General features: G+C 36.3%; 2 protein-coding genes across 5 annotated transcripts; one reads left to right on the forward strand and one right to left on the reverse strand.

Moving 5' to 3' along the window:
* The first annotated feature begins 24 nt into the window (after positions 1–24).
* On the forward strand, positions 25–15,138 carry smarcc2 (SWI/SNF related BAF chromatin remodeling complex subunit C2). Of its 3 annotated transcripts, none has more exons than XM_039689147.2 (26): positions 25–163; positions 1,434–1,553; positions 1,645–1,730; positions 3,032–3,113; positions 3,243–3,335; positions 4,012–4,081; positions 4,307–4,376; positions 4,465–4,540; positions 4,736–4,980; positions 5,551–5,675; positions 5,747–5,803; positions 6,080–6,117; positions 6,577–6,707; positions 6,868–6,939; positions 7,236–7,349; positions 7,459–7,612; positions 7,758–7,874; positions 8,003–8,065; positions 8,621–8,879; positions 9,084–9,245; positions 9,318–9,385; positions 10,261–10,381; positions 10,668–10,831; positions 10,925–11,059; positions 11,807–12,110; positions 12,910–15,138. In XM_039689147.2, exons 1-26 carry the CDS (start codon positions 53–55, stop codon positions 12,972–12,974), a joined length of 3,102 nt encoding a protein of 1,033 aa, XP_039545081.2. In that variant the 5' UTR covers positions 25–52; the 3' UTR covers positions 12,975–15,138. The 3 variants fall into 3 exon arrangements, with proteins under 3 accessions (XP_039545081.2, XP_039545082.2, XP_039545083.2); XM_039689148.2 differs by having other exon boundaries at positions 9,321–9,385; XM_039689149.2 differs by lacking the exon at positions 5,747–5,803.
* Positions 15,139–16,266: 1,128 nt separating this feature from the next.
* Positions 16,267–21,839, reverse strand: myl6 (myosin, light chain 6, alkali, smooth muscle and non-muscle). Of its 2 annotated transcripts, XM_039689200.2 has the most exons (7): positions 21,708–21,839; positions 21,375–21,402; positions 19,558–19,701; positions 18,929–19,102; positions 18,179–18,256; positions 18,051–18,086; positions 16,267–16,676 (listed from the first exon to the last, which is right to left on the reverse strand). In XM_039689200.2, the coding sequence occupies exons 1-6, from the start codon at positions 21,708–21,710 to the stop codon at positions 18,058–18,060; spliced, it is 456 nt and encodes a 151-aa protein (XP_039545134.1). In that variant the 5' UTR covers positions 21,711–21,839; the 3' UTR covers positions 16,267–16,676; positions 18,051–18,057. The 2 variants fall into 2 exon arrangements, with proteins under 2 accessions (XP_039545134.1, XP_039545133.1); XM_039689199.2 differs by lacking the exon at positions 18,051–18,086.
* Between the last annotated feature and the right edge of the window lie 315 nt (positions 21,840–22,154).

Raw genomic sequence — 22,154 nt, forward strand, 5'->3', positions numbered from 1 at the left:
AACAAATGACCGCCAGAGGGCGGTGGGTGGCAAAACTTTGGAGCAGACAAAGATGGCGGTACGGAAGAAAGACGGCGGCCCGAATGTAAAATATTTCGAAGCGTCTGATACCGTCTCGCAGTTCGACAATGTCCGAGTTTGGCTGGGCAAGAATTATAAAAAGGTACAATTCGTTTATTTGTAACCAGCACGAACGGTCATTGAGTTATTTGTGCAGGAAAGGACAGACTCGATGCGGGTAGGCAGAGAGGAGAGGGGAGGGCAGGAAAGGAGATGGAGAGAAATCCAGCTGTTTAAAATCCAGTCTGACGCGTCTCAGACAATAGAAGATGCTGCATGCTTGTCTTGAGAAAAGTCTTAAGACGTACCCAAGGATCGGCTTCATCTTCAATATCTGATGTCGTTTCTACATCTCTGGCTAGTCATTAGACCTTCTCTAATAGGGTTTTTATGAATGGCCTTTCTCTTTTATTCAAGAGAGGCCAGCTCGTGTAACGGGGCTGCGGTATTGCCAGCGCAAGTGCGTGAATCCAGATGTGCAGCCAAATCTCGCGCGCTGTGCTTATAAAAGCTGCAATGTGATACAGACGATGAGAAATTCACAGTTTGGTGTGAAGAATATTTTTTCTCTGCATAATGTACTCATGGAAATGACTTGGAATTCGACAATATAGTGTGCAACGAAATCTTAATTTCCCGCTAACTAAACACCTCAGTTGAATGAAATTGCTAATGCATTTCATATATGAGATAAAGAAATAAATTCTTTACATATAAAACGTTTATTTATATATTTTTTTTTCAAAGCAAACCTATTTTAATGCATTTACACTGGAATTATTGCAATATGAAATTAAGGTTACAATACGGAAACATAAATGAATGAATTTAAATTTCAAATAAAAATATGAAACTTATTTATAAAATATGTGCACTGTCATCACAGCGTTTGAGGATGAAGATGCATTGATGTTCAGTCATTTACATCCTACTCAGAGCATCCTTCACTTTTATGTAATTTAGGTACTGGTTTTTACATTTTTTTTAAATAGCGAAGTGATGCAGATTGTGATAAATGTAGATGTTACATTTATGTATGGAGGAAAGCTGACAGATCAAGCATGTCCATGTGTTTTTAGATCTATGACTGAAAGTGTATTTATTTTCCATTTTTTTAATTGAATAAATACTTTCTTTTCTTGAATTGTATTATCAGAATTACATTTGAGCGAAAGTTTGAATTAACATGAATTTGAGCCTCGCATACGTAATACAAAATTGCAATGGTCACAAAATATAATTCTGATAAATCAGAATGGCCGAATATTAAATGATTAATCTGCCTGGTTGATGTATTGCTCTGTGACTAATCCTTATGTATGTTCCTTTTATTATGTTTTCTAGCTCCTTAAACTTTCTGTGGTTCTTTCTAGTATATTCAAGCAGAGCCCCCCACCAATAAATCTTTATCGAGTCTGGTGGTTCAACTGCTTCAGTTTCAAGAGGAAGTGTTTGGCCGACATGTCAGCAACCCTCCCCTTACTAAGCTACCGGTACTCACACAAGCCTTCTTTCAACACAGTATAAAGTAATCAGTGCACCATGTAGATTTCTGATGATGCTCTGCTCTCCTCTCTCCCGTAGATGAAGTGTTTTTTGGATTTCAAATCTGGAGGAGCCCTGTGTCATATTCTGGCCGCTGCCTACAAGTTTAAGAGTGATCAAGGATGGTAATGCTCTTCTGTCTTCCTCTCTTTCTTTCACTCCTCTTTATTATTTGACATTATAATTATGTAAATTAATAATGAAAATGAAAAATGATATATATGTATACACTGCTGAGCCAAAACATTATGACCAGTCATGGGGTAAACAAACATCGATCTCCTTAGAAGGGCACATATTAAGATCTGGGTAGATTAGATGGTAAGCAAACAATCAGTTCTTATAATCAGTATGTTGGATGTAGGAGAAATGGGCCGGAATAAAGATCTGAGCGACTTTGACAAGCTAGGGCCAAATTGTTATGGCAAGGCGACTGAGTCAGAGTATCCCTGAAATGGCAAGGTTTGTGGGTTGCTCCCTGTCAGCAGTGGTTCGACTTCGAAGCACAGACCATTGACAGGGTGTTGGGTGCCCAAGGCTCATCAATGCATGAGGGCAACAAAGGCTATCCCATCTGGTCTGAGTCAACAGAAGGTCCACTGTGGCACAAGTCACACAAAATATATTAATTATGGCTATGGGAGGAATGTGTCACAATGCACCGTGTATCTCAGACCAATCAGAGTGCCTATAATAACCCCTGTCCACCGGTGAAAACGCAAGCGTTAGAACTGGACTGAGCAGTGGAAGAAGGTCGACTGGCCCGATGGGTCCTGTGTTCTTTTACAACCTGTGGACGGCTGTGTACTTGTGTGCTGTTAACCTAGGGAAGTGATGGCACTAAGATGCACTGTGGGACAATAGTAAGCCAGTGGGGGGAGTGTGATGCTCTAGGCAATGTTTTACTTGGAAACCTTGGGTCCGGCCATTAATATGGATAATTAATATAGACAGATGGTTATAATGTTTTGGGTCATTGGAATAAATAAATATATTTCTATTTTAGGATGATTGTAAAAATGTTTTTTTTTTCATTAGACACCATCTTCAGCCACTTATGTTTATAGGTTATAGGGAGGATGTAATGTAAAATAAATTAATTATGTGGACTATTTAAGAATCTATTAATTTAACATGTATGTTTGCCACTTATTTGAGTGGCTTAATCAATTGTTGTATAATTTCTCTGGCACTTAACCTTCTGACACACTCACCAAGAGGGTCGTGATTCGCCTCCATCGTGGTGTCAATTGGTCCTTATGCTGCTGAATAGATTCTGCATGACATTTTCATTTCAACTTTCTATTAGTGTAGTAATCCTGTAGTGTTAAAGTGCTCACCAGTGATACATAAAGTGCCCACTTCAATGATTACGGATCAAAAACCTAATTCATACTCATTAACTGTTCACTTTTGTATCCGCCAGGAGGAGATTTGACTTCCAGAACCCTTCCAGAATGGACCGCAATGTTGAAATGTTCATGACTATAGAGAAATCTTTGGTACAGGTGTGTATCAAATGCAATATTACAGACACAGTGTTCCAGTCAGATGAACATTTACTTGCAATCATCAAATGGTTGGATTTATTAGTATGTGCATATGTGAGATTGAATAATGTGTTTTTTCCTTTGTAGAATAACTGTTTGTCCCGACCTGTGATTTACCTGAGTTCAGAGATAGAGCCCAAACTACTGGGAAAACTGAAGGACATCATTAAACGACACCAGGTACTTCCAAAAACCATTCGTTTTAGTTGTTACAAAGGCCATCTAGTTATGGCTGGATAATGTATTTTTAAAAAGTATTTTTTAGTATATTAATAATTTATTCATTTCAGGGTTTTTTGTTTTTTTTAGCTTTTTATAATATTCATAATAATATAATATTTACCTGCATCTAAGCAGCATCTCTCTACTAGCATAGAAGCTGTAAGTTTAATTACTTCAAAAACAGTGACATTACAGCCTCCTTGTTGAGTAATAAAGTGTAGCGATTCAGTTGCGAAGTTAACTTATTAATAAAAGTTATGGGGAAGCATTGACAACAAGTTTTCATGCACACGTACACAGCATGATCTCCGATCTCTTTGTCGTGTGTGTGCTTCAGTGAGATCAGTGAATTAATCCAGAACGGTGACTAAATTGACACCTTCCAGCCAATCACAATTGAATATTCTGACAGACCATGGTATAAATATATATATATGCCCTGAAATACATTAAAGTTAAGGTATAAAACTAACCTACTGATACAGCTTTATTTACAATGTCACTTAAGTTTATATTTGCATAATTTAAAAAAGTCATTTTTATGATTTTTAGATTTGAAATATCGAACTGTCCATATTTCAATATTTTATTTCTTTGAAGTCAATCTTATTTGACATGTATGTGTGTGTTTTAGGGGTCTGTGACTGAAGATAAGCTTTCGAGCTCTCATGTAGTGGTGCCTATTCCTGCTAGTCTGGAGGACGGTACGTTCTGCTGTGTGTTGTTCATAATGTAAAAATCTACATTCACAGTTCACACACATGCGTAGGGTGCAATGGGACCAAACACCCCCCTAGGTTAAAATGTTCCTCTTGTATTCTCCCAAAAGGCCTATTTGTCAAGGCTTTTAGCCCCTTTGTGTTGCTCCATTTAAACAGAAGAATGGTTTTCTGCACTAATATTGTAATTGGTTTGTGTGTGGTTTTCAGAAGAGTGGGTCCGTCCTGTAATGAAGAGAGACAAACAGATGCTGCTACACTGGGGCTACTGGCCTGATAGGTGAACACACACACACACACACACGTGCACACACACAGTTAAGGTGTGTATATGAATGCAGGATTAATGTGCTGTGTTCATGATGCAGTTATGACACATGGATCTCAGCCAGTGAGGTGGAGGCTGCTGTGGAGGATCCGCCCACTGCTGAGAAGCCCAGGAAGGTTAGAAACCCCCCCTTACCTCTCTCCATCTGTCTCCAATCCTTTACCTCTCTTTTTCTTTGTCTCTTTTGTCTTGCACATGCTCTATCTGCCTTTCATGTTGTTGTTTTTTGATTAGCTGATGGTTATCTGAGAAATCCAGCCATTTATCACCTGACTTTATCACCTGACAAGTTTATGTGTTCGTGTGTGTAGGTTCATGCCAAGTGGATTCTGGACCTGGATCAGTTTAATGAGTGGATGAATGAGGAAGACTATGAGGTGGGAGAGGGAGGACCGAGGAGGAAGAGGATTTCAGCGAAGACTCTCACAGATGAAGTGAGCACTCCAGATGAAAGGAGGGATAAAAAACCCAGCAGTGCCAAAAAGAGGAAGCGTTCCCCGTCTCCATCTCCTACCCCTCCACCGCAGGAGAGCAAGAAGAAAAACACCAAGAAAGGGTATTTTTTATTACGGAATCAGTGATATTTGTTTCAGAGAATTTCTGAAATGGATTTATTTTTTAGATGTATTTAAATATATGAATTATATGAAATCTTATTTTCACATCACAGGCCCAAAAGTACCAGGCCCGTATCCACCATAGGAGGAAGTGTATGCCCTTAATATTTAGTGGCTAATAAATTTCAATGGATTCCTAAACTGTTATCCCTATATAAATTTAAATATCATTCAACACAATTTTCAAGAAATGTTACATTCAGAATATTTTGAAACAATGTTGAGAAGAAATGATTTCATAAAGATAAAAACGGGGCATCTAAATAAAAATTCCGTATTTTGTCAGAAAATGCATAAAGCATTTAAAAACACTAAAAGCATGATATTTTAATTTCAATAAAAGTAGAATACTGGGAAAATTTAAGTTTGTGCGCCAAATCATGTTTGGCATTACACACAAAATAGATTTGAGATATCAAATAATGTGTATTTCATTAAATCAATGGATGCACTGGAAATGTAAAGATGACACTCTCTCTCTGTGTGTGTGTATGTGTGTGTGTTTTCAGGCCCACTACACCCTACACTAAGTCCAAAAGAGGACAGAGAGAGGAAGAACAGGAAGATCTGACTAAAGAGTTAGATGAACCCTCACCTGTGCCTGCAGTGGAGGAAGCTACACTACCTAAAACAGGTAAATTCACACATCTTTTTACCTAACAATTGGGTCTCTATCGTGTGTAATTTTGATATTTGTGTGTGTAGTGACTAAGAAGGATTCAGATTCTACTCCAGTGAAAGGAGGCACTATGACTGACCTGGGTATGTCTGTACAGTAGCTTCTGTCTCTAACACACCTGCCACTCAGACTAACCGAAAGGTGAAGTGTGTCTTTTCTGCAAAAATAAAGGATGTCAACCTATGAATGTCTGCTTAAAGCTGTCTTTGCACATTGAGCTGAAATAGGAGGAAGCTTGTTAATGACAGGCACATGAAAAGCACACACTTCAGCTTTCTGTTCTAATTAACAATGTTTTTTTTTTTTTTGCAAAATGAATTCACTTCTGAGTTTATTTTTTCTTCTGCTATCACACCTAGATGAGCAAGAGGATGAATCAATGGAGACTGTTGGAAAGGTACAGCAGCAATTATATGAGCCACATTTCACAGTTTTTATGCTCACAAGTTTCAGTTAATTTTTTATATATACTGAGACCAAATAATAACCATGCTTCTGTTTTGGATTTTTTTTTTTTTTCATTTAATTGAAAAGTATTAATTTATTATGTAATACTTAATATATAAATAAACAATACATGTTGATTTATTACTAATTGCATTTTTATATCTAAATTAAAGAATCTTAACAATTTGAGAGAAAATATTATATAAAAAAATTAAGAATTTCTTATTTCAATTTCTAGTTGTATGATCTCCATAAGTTAGTACAACAGGGTTTGATTGTTTTAAATTGATCAAAATCTTAACATTTAGCTAATTTACATATTTATATTAGACTAGGTTATCAATATTGTCTCAAATGTTTAAATCCCATAGCAGCATTCATGGTTAGCTTTACGTTTGTGTGTTTCTAGGAGGAAGAAGAAGGTTCCCAGAGCGTGAAAGGAGAACCGGTGAAGGGATCCGATCTTCATGAGGATAATGTCACTGAACAGACCCATCATATCATTATCCCTAGCTATGCTGCTTGGTTTGACTATAACAGGTACTGCGACTACGCACACACACAGCTTTGGAACATATTCTCATCAAGAATCGCCCATTTACAGTAGATAGGCAGCAATTGGCAATTCTGTTTTGACACTATATATAAAGCAAGAGTCAAAACAAAGTCTGAATGTGACAGTCTATTTCTGTCTCTTTAGTGTCCATGCTATTGAGCGCAGAGCACTGCCTGAGTTTTTCAATGGGAAGAACAAGTCGAAGACTCCTGAAATGTAAGAATATCTGCTGGTGAACAAATGCACAAAGATTGATTTGAACTTAAATGTGTATCTATTGACCTTCGTTAAAATGACCGTATTATGCTATTTTAAACTTGGGGTCTGTTTTTTTTTTCTTGTAGGAAACAATAACTTTATTTGTTGTGCACTTTGATCTTTAAAACTTAGACCTTTTACATTCACAAACAGCTTTATTAGATACTGCATGAAAGCTAATATAACAAGTATAAAGGATAATAGGGGCACTTTAATCTTCATCTTCATGATCTTCACACTTTGCTGTGTTACAGTTATCTGGCATACCGTAACTTCATGATCGACACGTACAGACTGAACCCACAAGAGTATTTGACCTCCACAGCTTGCCGTAGAAACCTGGCTGGAGATGTTTGTGCCATTATGAGGTCTGGGAAAAGAATTACACCTCTAAAATACCTGTTTATATTATATATGCATGGTTCTTTTTGACTTGATGAATGTTGACTGTGAAAGTGTGTGTGTGTGTGTGAACAGAGTCCATGCGTTTCTGGAACAATGGGGCTTGATTAACTATCAGGTGGATTCAGAAAGTCGGCCCACTCCCATGGGACCTCCACCCACCTCACACTTTCACGTACTGGCAGATACTCCATCAAGTCTGGTACCACTACAGCCTAAAGCATCCCAGGTCAAATAAAACACACATGTATTCTTGCCAGAGATGACTTGTTTTTTCTTTCTTTTCTGCGACAGCCCTTAAAAACACACTTTCCATGTACATTTTTGTCTATATTCACTTATCTAAGCTCTTTTCTTCTCTTCATTCTCTCTAGACTTCATCTTCTCAACAGATGCTATCATTCCCTGACAAAGTGAAGGACAAACCTGCCGACCTACAGAACTTTGGTTTGAGGACAGATGTGTACAGTAAGAAGAGTGGTCCAGTTAAAGTAAGAGCCGCCTATTAAATATCACACATGGCGTAGAGAGAGTGTGAGGTTGAAAGGAATTTTGCAATATGAAATAAGATTTTGATCACTGTGAGAAAGATTAAGGACCTTTTTTTGTCATTGCACAGAATAAAAATGCTGCCAGTGCCACTCGGGAATGGACGGACCAGGAGACGTTGCTACTGCTGGAGGTATTGTACTGTATATACATATAAAAAATCTACCACTAGTCAAAATGCTTTTTTCTTATTTCATATTATTTTTTTATTATTACAAATTACACTACTGCTCAAAAGTCTTGTATTCTCACAAATGCTGCATTTAATTGCTAAAAAATACAGAAATTTGTGAAATATTATTACAATTTAAAATTACTGTTTACTATGTTAATATATTTGTACATAGTTTTTTCCAGTTATGGTAAATCTGAATTTTCAGCATTATTACTCCTGTTTTCACTGTCAATGGATCCTTCAGAAATCATTCTAACATGCTGATTTCAAGAAACATTTTATATTATCATCAATGTTGAAAACAGTTGTGCTGCTGTATTTCTTATGTATAATATTCAATATTTTTGTGTAAACTGGGATTCTTTGATAAATTAAAATCATTTGAAATATATTTTTTGTAACAATGTCATTTTTGATCAATTTAATGCAAATCCTACTGACTGTAAATTTTCTGTTGTGTTAACTCAACTTCCGCTCTTTCACACTCACATAATAATTCCCGTTTGTTCTCAGGGTCTAGAGATGTATAAAGATGACTGGAATAAAGTTTCGGAGCACGTGGGCAGCCGCACACAGGATGAGTGCATTCTCCACTTCCTGCGTCTACCGATTGAAGACCCCTACCTGGAGGAAAGCTCCGCCTCCCTGGGCCCGCTAGCCTATCAGCCGGTTCCGTTCAGTCAAGCGGGGAACCCTGTTATGAGCACTGTGGCGTTCCTGGCCTCTGTGGTTGACCCACGAGTGGCTTCAGCTGCTGCTAAATCTGCGCTTGGTGAGAAGTTACATTATTAAAGTAATTGTTTAAACAAAAATTAAAACCATTATACTTACCCTTGAAATGAATTTAACTTTTTTTTAATACAACAATAGTGAATAGTAACTGAGCTCAAGCTCCAAAAAGGGTGAAATGTATCACAAAAGTAGTTGTATTTTGAATTTTTCTACATGAACATCATGTTTCTCTTCTCTTTCTCAGAGGAGTTCTCTCGAATGAAGGAGGAGGTACCAGCTGCATTGGTGGAGGCTCATGTGCGTCGAGTGGAGGAGGCGGCCAGAGCAAGCGGAAGGTCAGACCCTCTCTACGGCCTGGAGGGCAGCGGCATCGCAGGAACCGGTCTTGAAGACTCTGACAAACCCGGTAAGTGAACAAACATATTTTCCCTAAAAGTAAATAGTGAGAGAACTTAACTTTGTATGGTTGTTTTTTCAGCAGAGGATGGAAATGAGGAGAATAAAAGCAGTGATGGTCAATCCAGCCAAGATAAGAAGGACAATAAGGTGTGTACAGACAAAATAAGTGCATTGTAGTCCAAAAAGAAATGAGACTGCATTGAAAATGTTGGATTAAAAATCTGATTTAAACCGGGAAGGGGAAAAAGGTTTTTAGGATTTTGGAAAATATATATATATATATATACACACACACACACACACACACACATATGCATACATGGGATCTGTAACATTTAAAATGTTTTTAAAAGTTTGTTATTTTTACTAAGGATGCATCTATTTGATAAAAATGGTAAAAACATATTATATATTAAATATTGAAATGTGAAATATTGTGAAATATTATTTGAATTTAAAATAATTTCATAATATAGTTTAAAATGTAATTATTAAATTATTAAAGTGATGGTAATACAGTATTAATAAAAAATGTCAGTATCATGACCCAGTCTTCAGTGTCTCATGATCAGAAATCATTCAGATCAGATATGTTGATTTGCTCCTCAATAAAGATTTCTTGATATTATCATCAATGTTGAAAATAGTTGAGCTGCTTAATATCTTTGTGTAAACAGTGATATATATATATTTCAGCATTATTTTATTAATAGAAAGTATACTTGTTATAAATGGTTATAAATGGTTAAATTATAAATGATAAATGTCTGTCACTTTTGATCAACTTACTGCATCCTTATTGATAAAACTATTAATTTCTTTGAAAAATCTTACTGACTTCAAACTTTAATAAAGCGTTTGAAAAATTAACAATGAATATCATTTGTAATTAAAAATATACATCTTGATTCAATTAGACAAATGAAATAGCGGTCTCAGGTATTTCAGCTTTCAGTTCAAATGAGATTTATGAGATTTTCGTAATATAAACACATTCATCTCCTGTGTCTCTTATATTTTAGGAGAGCAAAGATGGACCCAGTGAGGAGGAAGAAAAACAAGGAGAGAACGGCAAGAAAGAGGAAGAGAGAGTGAGAGAGGGGGAAACAGACAGAGAGTCAGAGAAAACAGACTCAGAAATGGGTGTGTTAACAGCAATAAAATATATGTGTAAGATAAAAGTCCAACAGAATAAAAAAACAGGACTTATAAGACAAAAGGTTAAAATATGCAGATGTGTAGTGTGATGTAGATATACTAATCCATTATTTGCCTAAAATGCATATAAATGCACTAGAATATAAAAAAACAATCAGTTGTAGAAGACGTGTACAAAACTGCCACTGTATGTGTTGCCCACCGTTGTAGTTAATGAATATATAGAGACAGGGGTGAAGTTACTAACCTGAACTCTTTTGGATCCCGACAGCCGATGGCGAGAAGGAGAAAGAACGGAAGGAGGGATCCGAAGAGGGTCAGAGGGATGGAGAGAGTGAGGGAGAGAAGAAGGCAAAGGTGGAGAGAGATGTAGGAGAGGGAAACCTGTCCACTGCTGCTGCTTCGGCGCTAGCTGCTGCTGCCGTGAAAGCTAAGGTGCGTGAAAAGGTGGAATCATAGTGAGAAAACAAACAGCTTTCCCGCAAATTAAACACTGAACCCTATATTCTTTGATTTCTTTCCTCTCAGCACTTGGCTGCGGTGGAGGAGAGGAAGATCAAGTCTCTGGTGGCTCTGCTGGTGGAGACCCAGATGAAGAAACTGGAGATCAAACTTAGACACTTTGAAGAGTTGGAGACCATCATGGACAGAGAGAGAGAGGCGGTAAGGTCACATGGCTAATGTAGTTTTTGTTCAATAATCAAGCATATTTAGCATATTCAGTGGTTTGTCAGGTTCATTAAATTATAACAAAAGCTTTGTAGATTTGTTGCCTAAAATAACAACATTTTTACAAAACTTGTATGATTTTATTTCTTTCATGCTCTTGAAAAAAAAATGTATATGTAATTAAAATAATTTTTCCTGTCAAAAATAAACATTCTTAAAACAAGTATAAGAACATTTTAGTAACTATTACAATTTAATAACTGTTAATTACATTTTTCCTATTCGTTTTTTTTGGTTACACTTAAAGCCTTTATGTATAGTGCATTATAAATGTATTCATAATGTACATTATAATTCACTATTTTTTTTATAAATAATCAATACCAAAGTTAAAATGTATTATAAATTTGCAGACTTCTTGTCACATCTGAAATTGCTTGTTTGTCATGTGTTTTAATGCATTATATTTTCTGAAGGCTTGAAAAGCATAAAGTGAGACAGATTCAAGAAAAATAAATGGAACAAATTGCCTTTAAAAATAGTTATTATAATTTTGCTGCCCAAAAATAAGCAAAATAAATCGTACAGTGACAAATTATTTTCGCACTTTAAAAACAATGTGAGGAACAGTCAGAAATCAAAGTCATTAATGATCATTATTCACCGAAAATCTTCATATTTTTAGGAAACCTGTTCCTTTAATTAGAAATGAATATGCATATATGTATATTATGTTTCTAGTTGGAGTATCAGAGACAGCAGCTTCTTGCTGATCGTCAGTCGTTTCATATGGAGCAGTTGAAGTATGCAGAGATGAGAGCCAGACAGCAACACTTCCAGCAGATCCAACACCAGCATCATAGCAACCAGCCTGGCAACCAGTCTGGCAGTACTCCATCTGTAACCCACCAATCTGTCACTCCATCTGTCCCGCCCCCAACGGCAAGCCCCGCCCCTGTGCCCGCCTCTAATGCCCACAGTGAAGCTCCTCCACCTGCCTCTCACAGTTCTCCCCCGACCAACACACAGGCTGGAGCAGCACACGGTAATGACACATGTACACACACTGTGAGGGTGATATACTGTATCAGTTCCTGTCCAGTAGAGGTGTACATACGCCACCATCCGGAAGTCTGGGGTTGATACGATTTCTTTAAAGAAGCCCTTTTTCTTTTTGAAAAAAGCCTCGAATGCTATCCAAGGATGCATTTATTAGAACACAAATACAATAAAAACAGTAATATTGTGAAATTGTATTACAATTCTATTTTAATATATTTTCAAATACATATTATTCCTGTGGTCGCAAAAATGAATTTTCAGCATAATTTTACTCTTCAGTGTCACATGATCTTTCAAAAATCATGCTGATTTGCTGCTCATAAAACATTTCTTATTATTATCGATGTTAAAAACATGAATATTTTGTGGAAATGGTGATACTTTTCTAGGCTGGTCCCACCAGACTCGTACCTTTAATTTGTACAGAGAGTTGTAGGCCAAACTGTTCTTTTATAATGCATCATCAAAATAACACTTTTTTTGTTTTTTTGTAAAAACATCTTTTAACACTTTTGCATATCGACACCAAATTTTGTATATGTCATTGTCATCTCACACTGACCACACAATTATAATTTGATAACTGTGCTACTACTGGTCAAAACTGATAAGCAATTAAATCGTATTACTAGTGAATGTATTAATTAATGCATAACTCATTGTGCTTTTTTTGTGTTTAGCCCCGATAATTACATTTAATATAATATGTTTATTATGTATAATTATTTTTATACTAATATAATTGTTGTATAATTTTCTAATAGATTATTTTTTCCCTCCAGATTCCAGCACTCCACTTCCAGGGGATTCTCTCTATCCAAACGCCCCTGTGCCTCCACCACAGTAAACGAGACGGTGAGATTTAAAGGGGATCAGTGATTCCAGAGAAGAAATGAAATGAGATTGAAAGCAAAAGATATAGAGATAACTGGAGCGATATCTTCTTTTTTTGTCACTTTCATCATTTTTGGAAGAAAATGATATAAATGAATTCTTGCCAGCATCTTGAACATGACATGATTCAAAATAAATAGCTAAAGCTAAACACAGATAACCTTGACTGACAAGAAAAACAAACAAAAAAAACCTTTGTTTAGACTTTTGGAAAGGTCTTAAACCCAAACCCCTGTTAAAACCCAACAAAAGCACTCCTGACCCTAAAAGTCTGCATCCAAGTACCAGACACAAGGCTCAATGTTTCATTGTCTGTCCTCCATTTTGAGTAACATCACTTAACTTTGAGTCAAACTACAGGATCCAAGGTACCTGTGATCTGCACTTCAGAAGCATCTCAATGTACATTAGGTACTCACATGGAAACAAACAAAAACAAAAGAAAACCCAAGAACAAATTGCACTTTCAGAATGTTTCCCGAATCGTACTTTTTGGAGGGATGAAGCATACTAAGTCAAAATTAGTCCTGACTTAATGGTTTCTTTTATCAATGTTCTTTTTATCACTTTGTATTTGTTTTAATAGAAGCACTCGATTTGGAGTAAGTTCGAAGAGAAACTTGACTTTGTAATCTTTACTTTGTATGTGTGTGGGTGAATGTCGGTTTTACTTTTGGGACAATGTGAAAGCTTTAGTGGTTTGGCCTGTTTTTTTTATGTACAATTCGATTTCAGCATGAGAAAAAAAAGAGATTACAAATTAGTAGCCTTTTAAATCTGTTTACTTTGTATGAAGCATCTCTGACAACATGTACTGTAAACCTGGAAGTCATGTCATCAATAATTGATGTTTGCATGTTATTTTTTGGGGGGGGTTTGTGTGCACATCATCTGCCACAAAATATCACAAGTTACTCTGCCTTTCTAACAGGTGAAAGTAGTTTTGTTTCATTTACATCTCATTGCCATGCTTATGAGAATACTTAATAATGGAAGTGTATGACTAATCGACAATGAAAAAATAATGGGAAACGCAGCAGGGAATCACATTGGTTCCTTTCCAGGAAAACAATACGCTGATTATGTGTGTCGTATTTTTGAGTTGAATTAATCATTTTCTTGAGATCACATTACACATTTTAGTATTCAGTGTTCATGCCAGAACTGATATTTCGGTTCAGAATGTGTTATGTGTTGTGTGTGTGTGTGTACGGGTGTTTTAGTATCAGGCCAAACCCGCAAGAAAGTATTTACGACATGAAGGAAAAACCGTTTTGTTTTGTTACAAGTTAGTGGCAACTACCTGATGATTAGAGACAAGGGATTTTAAAGTTACGTTTGCAGATGTGGTCCGTGTATCTCATATCTTCATATTGTAACCGTCCTATTTTTGTATTTTTATATGTTTCTTTACACTATTACGAATGACGTTATCATATTATACATGTCTGTAATGTTTCCTTCTCTTTCTGATTGTGGATGTTGTCGTATTATTGACATGTTCATGTGAAAGTGTCAAGTCGTTTTATACGATGAAGTTTGACTCTGTGTGTGTGTGTGTGTGTGTGGTGTGCATGCACTCTATGATTTGCCACACATGTCTTTTTGTATGTAAGTTTTTTATTTTTTTTTATTCTACATTCATTTGCCATGTTTCCAGACTACAAATGCTATGATGGATATCAATTCTGTCAATATCATAACCAACAAACACGTACACACTCCCGCTGTGATCGTATCTGAAGTTTACATCGTCACACGTATGTGATTGCACATGTATGCAACATGCAGTATTACTGACAGAACAGATTCACATCAACCTCAGACATTTTTTGCACGCCTCAACCAGTGTTGAATATCTCATTTGATCAATTTGCTCAGCTCTTTGGTCTTTGTCTTTTTCATAGTTTTTTTTTGTTACATTTTGTTTATACTTTTTTTAATGGTGAAAGCTGGTAACCATTGCATTGAGATGTGTGAATGTTTGGCAACGTTCGGTTTTTCTTTTAAGGAGATGTAGCTGGAGCTGTCTAGCACCTGTTTGACTAAGAATGGATTAATTTTGGTTTCATAAATACTGAACGGTTGTGCACAATAAAAGGCATCATCAGTGATAAGAGCTGTGTTAAGTGTACTCAATAAACCCTTCTTATATTAAGTTATTACAGCTGTACAAAAAAAAGCTGCTATAATTCCAGGTCTATCCAGAATGTGCCAGAACTTTAAAAAAAAAAAATTATGGTTATGGCAGAAACCAAGATTGGGGTAAAAAGTAACTTGAGTTACTTATTTGAAGAAGTAACTCAGGTATTTTATTGTACATTATGTATTACTTTACTAGTTACTTAGAAAAGTAATCTGATTACATTTACATTTTCTGACATTTTCATAATCTGATTACAATTTTACCTTTCACTAAACATATTTAGATATATGGGAAATCGCAATGGAAGACGATTTCGATATATCTAAATATGTTTAGTGAAAGGTAAAACTTCCGAAATCTCCGTGTAAACAATGCGTGACGCTGACGCAGACGCGTGAGAGATCACTTCCGGCGTAACGTCAGTTGGACATCTGATTCATCAGTTCGACGGCTGTTAACAAGAGGTAAAAAAATATAAAAAATACCGTTTGTTTTCTCACACAAACCACTCGTTTTGTGTCTTAGGCCATTAATGTGTACTTACATGTACGAGTCATTAAATCATGTTTAATTTTGACTTCTCTGTGCATGCTCTTTGAGGTGGACCCCCTAAAACTGCATTATATGACTGACAGACAAGAACGGTTTGACCAAAAAATGTCAAAATTGAAAATGCTGTGGAAACAAAGACACCTACATATTGGATGCCCTTGAGGTAAGCTAAAACATATCAAAAATTAATTTCAAAGTGAACTATCCCTTAAACACGTTCCCTCATACTCTCAACCCACTGCATCACAGTGTTTGAGTGTTACATGTCATTAAAGGTTTTGTTTAGTAAGTCAACTTATCTCTTAAAGTAAACACAGGACTACTAAAACATGTAGGCGACAATATGTTCTTAGCCAGCACATTCAAACACCTTCACATACTCCTGATTTGGTATTGTTTTGTATCATGTTTATTGGGAGAGAGAAGTCTGTGTTACTTAATATCTTCACTAAAATGGAGTGGTTGGTGCAACAATGCCCTACAAGGCAACCCACACACATACACCCCCGCTCACAACTCTGACATGAGAAATCAACAAAACCAAAGATAATTCTGAATATTTATTATGATGAACATTAAGGAGGGATGTCAACTGACTTACAAACATTTAGAGAACAGTTTAATAAAAAAAAAATGAAATAAGAGCCTATCAAAATGTCCCTCACAGTTTAAGACAAACAGAGGCTGAATACAATGACCTGTGGAAAGAATGCAATGGCTGAATGGAAGGTATTCAAGCAAACCTATGAACATCAGTGGAAGTTTTTTTGGAATTAAATGAGCCATAATCCTCCAGAAACATGATAAAAGGCACTTAAGGAAAAAATAAAGAACAAATAATTTAAAAAAGCTAATAAGGAAATGAAGAAATCACATAAATGGGGGGGCCTGACTGACAAAAAAAATAATAATAATTTGTTTGAATTCTTCAACCGCTCATGACCATCCTTACGAGTTCTGTAGAAAAGAGAGAAAAAAAGAAGAAATATGAGGCAGGAATCCAACAAAATTCAAACCCACTAGATCAGCAAATGTTGCCATGGACACCACACATGAAGTTCTAGATACATTTAGACCCATAAACAGTCAAAGATCGCACAGTATGTGTAGTTGCAGAAGCCCCAGGATGATTTGACAGAGAGGGGAGGAAGAGAGATTGTCCAGGCCTAAATGAAATTAGAATGGGTTAGCATACCTTATAAAGGCATAAATAGATCAGATACACAAGAACAGAAGAGAGAGAGAAAGCAGGACCAACATTGTGACAGGACTGGATATTAGCACTACAATACATCTCCTTACAAAGTAACAGCAGATGTTCATACCAGAAAGCAGGAGATTCTATTGAAATTCTATTCCTTGAAATATGATGCCGATAGTCATTTTTCCATCACAATAACATCAGCTTCTATATCCTGTATATTTGCGTACACTGCAGATATTTAGGAATGACAATCACATTTAAAAACAGTTATCACGTACGCACGCAACAAAACTGGTCAAAGATTTATTGCTTTTGAGAGAATCATTTTATGACTGTGATATACTACTATTCAAAAGTTTGGGGTAAGGTTTAAATTAAAAAAAGAAAATAAATAAATGCTTTTATTCAGCAAGAAAGCATTCATTTGTTCAAAATGACAGTAGACATCTATAATGTTACAAAAGATTTAGATTTCAAATAAAAGCGTTTATATTGAACTTTCCTTAGATCAAATAATCCACAAAAAAAAATATATATATATATAATAAGAAAGGTTTCTTGAGCACCACATCAGCAATTAAATTAAATTGATTTCTGAAAGAACATGTGACACTGAAGACTGGCTGGAGTAATGATGCTGAAAATTCAGCTTTGATCACAGAAATAAATTACATCTCAAAAATATATTACATTAGAAAACTTCTTTTAAACTGTAATAATATTTCATAATATTATTATTGTTTTTACTGTAGTTTTGATGAAATAAATGCAGCCTCGGAGAGTATTCTTCATTGAGACCAAACTCAGCAGTATGACAACTAGCAGCAGTTTGTATGTGGCCTATTAGAAGTAGTGCAAGCAAATTGGTTTTGAATATACAATATTAAAGTTTTCCAAAACACAGCATTTCCGAATAAAGTGGAATGGCTGGTTTGGGGAGATGGGCATAAGAGAAACCAGCAAACTCTGTTAGCACTGGCACAGCATCACCATGGCAACAGTGGGAGTCAGGAGACGCCTACATTATGCACATGCAGAAATGCTACATGCTAGGCTAAAGGGGACACAGTAGAGAGGGAGCTGTAGGAGAGAAGAATGAGTAAAAACAAACTGAGGACCATTCGTACCCTCTCCTCAACCAGCCATAATGTGGCGCACAAATGCTGTCAGAAGGAAAAGCAAATGGATTAAACTTTGACACTTGCACTAGTCTTGATGTTCAGACAAAAAGAAGACTAATTTGTGATTGTGGTACCTTCATAATTGATGCAGCCATTAGCATCCTCATGCCCTGCTAAGAGCGTCTCCACTTCCTCCTCTGTCATCTTCTCACCTATCATAAAACACACATCATATCCCCCTTAAAAATATATTTCAACCTGTTTTACAGAATGTAATTTCTATATGTTAGGTGTTTCTAGTGCTTTGTTGGTGTTGGTCAATCTGTTTTTTTTTAAAGGACAGATATAATCCAACAAAAAAATCATTCAATACAAATCAGTTTTTATGATTCAAAATACTGTACTTAATGAGAGAATCCATTTATGACAGTTTTGAACAAACTTGAAATGGAATGACACGGAAATTGTGATAGTATTTTTTTGTATTGTGACGCATATCCAAGTGAAATGGCTTCTTGGAAATTATTTTATATTTTTTTAATAATCATATGTTGTGCACAAGGGTAGGTAAAGGCCAAATTTAAAAATTTGACAACAATGGCATAAAAAATGTTTAGGAAAAAAACTATTTTTCAAGTAGAAATAGAAAAAAGTCAATGTAAGACTTTTTCCTACTGTATATCCAATATCTCTTATTCATTGAATTCATACTTGAACTCTCCCTATACCATGCACACAGTTTTTGTCAAACAATCATAAGCACTTTATTTTAGTTCAGGTTTTCAAAGACGCTTCCTATGAAGTAGAAACCTTGGGAGTAATCAAAGAAAGACTATATCCCAATATATTGTAAGATCATTCTAAAAAAGGCCATGACTCTTTACCCAGTGTCGTGAGGACATGTCGCAGCTCAGCACCCATCACCGTTCCATTTCCCTCTTTGTCAAACACCCGCAGGCCCTCCACAAAGTCCTCAAAGGAACCCTGGTCCTTGTTTTTAGCGATGGCCTGCAGCATGGGCAAGAACTGCTCAAAATCCAGCATTTTCATGTTCATATCTGAGAAAAAAGAACATTACAATCACTCTTATTTGTATTTACACCAACACACTGATAATTAAGCAAGAAAATCATCACTTAACAATTGAATTATAACTGTGGAAGAATAAGACACAACTAGATTAATTCAGTGGGACTGTTGAAGTTGTCCTGATTGCATCTTAGACTGATTAAAGGAGACAAATTGCTTTTGTCTGACAGAATAGGGAGAAGTATAGCTTATTGATCAAGGGAAATGGCAAAGTCATGTGGGTTTGGAACAACATGAGGGTGAGTAAATGATGACAGACTTTTCCTTTTTGAGTGAACTATCCCTTTAAAAGAACAAGGCAGGGCTTTTAAACATTGATGATTCAACCATGATTATACCAACAACCTTTAATAATTTCCAGTATTAAAAGGAATGATTTGTTTAACAAGTAACACATGACAATGCAGCAAAAGAAGGGTCTGACCTTCATTACTGGGGTTTCCCAGGACTTTGATGACCTCAGCATTGACAGGGTTCTGGCCCAAAGCACGCATCACATCCCCACACTGATTGTACATGATCTTCCCATCTCCCGTTCGGTCAAACAGGAGGAAGGCCTCCTTAAACTCTGTTAACGAGAGAAAGAGAGTAGGAAAATGCATTAGCAGAAAATAATATGTAGTTATCTGGACTGAAAAAAGAAAATGATAATGGTTAAAAAAACAGTCCCCTGGTTTCACAGACAAAGCTTAAGATAGTTCCAGACTACAATACATGTTCTAACTGAAAGCAAATTGCATTGACTTATCTTTAGATATCTTTAGTTTGTAAAAACAACTTAAATGTCCAAATTAAACTAAGGCCTAATCCTGACTTAATCTAAACCCTGTCTGTGAAACCAGGCCTATGTGATATAAAGAAACAAGCAAATTCTGATCTAAAATGATTATGCTTCTAGCTCTTGCTCTAGGATTTGAGATTGCTATCATAATGCTTGGTAGAGCAGCTTACAGGAATGCGACACTTCCCAGGCCGGCCTAAGTCAAACTTCACACACACTCACTGCGATTAACCATATATGGGCAGAAGAGAGATCGCAGCACCACATCAACAGGAATATTAGTTGTGTCCAAAATGACACACTATACACTTTGCACTGACCCTGTGCACTTTGTACTCCACAGTCTAATGTGTGAGGTTTTTTAATAAGCAAGGTAGAATAACACATAATGGACTAACACAAGAATTAAGTTAGAAGTGTGTTAAAGCGACTAAAGATTTCAATTGCAGTGACATAAGAACGGTATTGAATCGCTTATTTTTTTAGGCTAATGTTGTTGTTGTTTTATAGCTTGATAAAATGTAATACATTTTTCATCAAAATGTCATTTTATCCTATCTAAATGCAAGTTATGATAGTGAACAATTCGTCCATGCATGTTTTTTTGCTAATAAAAGACTTAGTGTAAAGACTCAAAGTTTTACTTTTCAATTAGCTTTAATAAATTATCAAATAGAATTGTATGGAATTAATTTATCTTCCTTTACTTTTTGAGTGCAAAGCCCACATATCCAATTGAATCAACAACTGATGCATCGAACCAAGTCCCAGCAGTATAATTTTTCAATAGGCCGTTGGATTTGGATGTATATCGCAATACATTTGTTTGTAATATATTTGTTTATCGCTATTTACGAATCGTTTGTGTGAATGATTAAATGACTCACTTTTAATACAAAAGACGACACTTCAACCCGGGTCAGTGGATGAATCTTTTCACAGACCTGATTCAAAAGATTCGAATCACTAATATGAATCAAATCCGCAGCACTCGCCTAAACGTTTACTTGGAGCAATGTGCTTGAACTACGGCCAATTAAAACAAACATGACTCACAATATTACTCCATCACAGCTCGATAAAATTCAGCAGATCAAATTATCATTATTTTCTTGAATTCACACCCAATCCATTTTGATGTTGTTCATACGTAGCGTCTCTCTAGCTGCACATTCCACAGCAGCAGCTTCCGGTGCCGCATCTGAAAGCTGTCTCTGCACTGTAACCCCAGCAATTTAGCATCACGAATTAAAATATTAAAGAAACCTCCGGTCGAATTTTGCTGTGTTACATTGGACATGAGGTACTACACAATAGTGTGTCTAAGTGCTAAGCATTGACTGCACATCTGTCAGACTCAAAGCTGATGTGCAGGCCTACGTTTAATAGCATTAATCGGCAACTACATAACCTCGACGAATACATAATAACAATATATTCAAGTAGTCAACATTACTCACCGCAAATCTGGTCCTCTGAGAAGTCAGACTGTCCATGCCAGGATGAGGATGGAAATAGAGAAGATCAGCATTAAAACCGAAGATGCATTGGTTTGATCTTACAATAAAGGATATTGAGATCCTCCCTCAAAACACTCAGAGCAAACCAAGACACGTGAGAATTAAGTTAAATGTGTTGGCCTGATTGATAGCAGAGCTTGGCGGTTTAAAAAAAAAACCTTATGAGATCAACAGTCTGTTTAACGGTCACCTACCGACTGTGTGACTAATAGGCGTTACCTGCACACTGTAGTGAAAATGAGAGATGACACCAGGCTATAATAATGGACTTACCATGACTGCAGTGATTGAGGATGGAGCGGAGGGAGCGTCAGTATGGGCGCTGTGTGAATTACAGTATGGGCGAACACACTTTGTGACACCCCTTTATTCACGATGATGTCATGTCAACTCGATTCAAGTTGAATCGGCCAATCAAATAGTGCGGGCGCTGGTTTCCCTCTATGGTCATTACCGGCCAGTCAGTATTAAATCCGCAGCAGAAAAACTTGAATACCGTAATGCTGTTTCCGTTCGCAATGGAACTGTGAGCTTGAACGGGGCTGAATTGAAATAAAACTGAAGTTGCGATATAGGTAAGTCAAACCTATTACATCGGTTATCAAAATCTGCAATTTAAGGTCCTTACACTGAGTCCAAAATTTTCTTATGCGTTTTCCGTATGTTATTCGGTGGTTCTGAATTGTCAAAACACCTCTCAAAATGCTTGACGGATAAATA

The sequence above is a fragment of the Pimephales promelas genome, chromosome 8 (assembly GCF_988280905.1).
Source record: "Pimephales promelas chromosome 8, fPimPro1.hap1.1, whole genome shotgun sequence".
NCBI classification, from domain to species: Eukaryota; Metazoa; Chordata; class Actinopteri; order Cypriniformes; family Leuciscidae; genus Pimephales; species Pimephales promelas.

What these genes read in the sequence shown, in the direction of transcription:
- smarcc2 (XM_039689147.2), top strand. Translation starts at nt 53, where the DNA reads ATGGCGGTACGGAAGAAAGACGGCGGCCCGAATGTAAAATATTTCGAA. An exon ending in AAGTCGAAGACTCCTGAAAT is followed by an intron (nt 6,940 to 7,235) that starts GTAAGAATATCT and finishes GCTGTGTTACAG; the next exon opens with TTATCTGGCATACCGTAACT. An exon ending in TACAGCCTAAAGCATCCCAG is followed by an intron (nt 7,613 to 7,757) that starts GTCAAATAAAAC and finishes CATTCTCTCTAG; the next exon opens with ACTTCATCTTCTCAACAGAT.
- myl6 (XM_039689199.2), bottom strand. An exon ending in GGGAAACCCCAGTAATGAAG is followed by an intron (nt 19,103 to 19,557) that starts GTCAGACCCTTC and finishes CTTTTTTCTCAG; the next exon opens with ATATGAACATGAAAATGCTG. An exon ending in ACATGTCCTCACGACACTGG is followed by an intron (nt 18,257 to 18,928) that starts GTAAAGAGTCAT and finishes GTTTTATGATAG; the next exon opens with GTGAGAAGATGACAGAGGAG.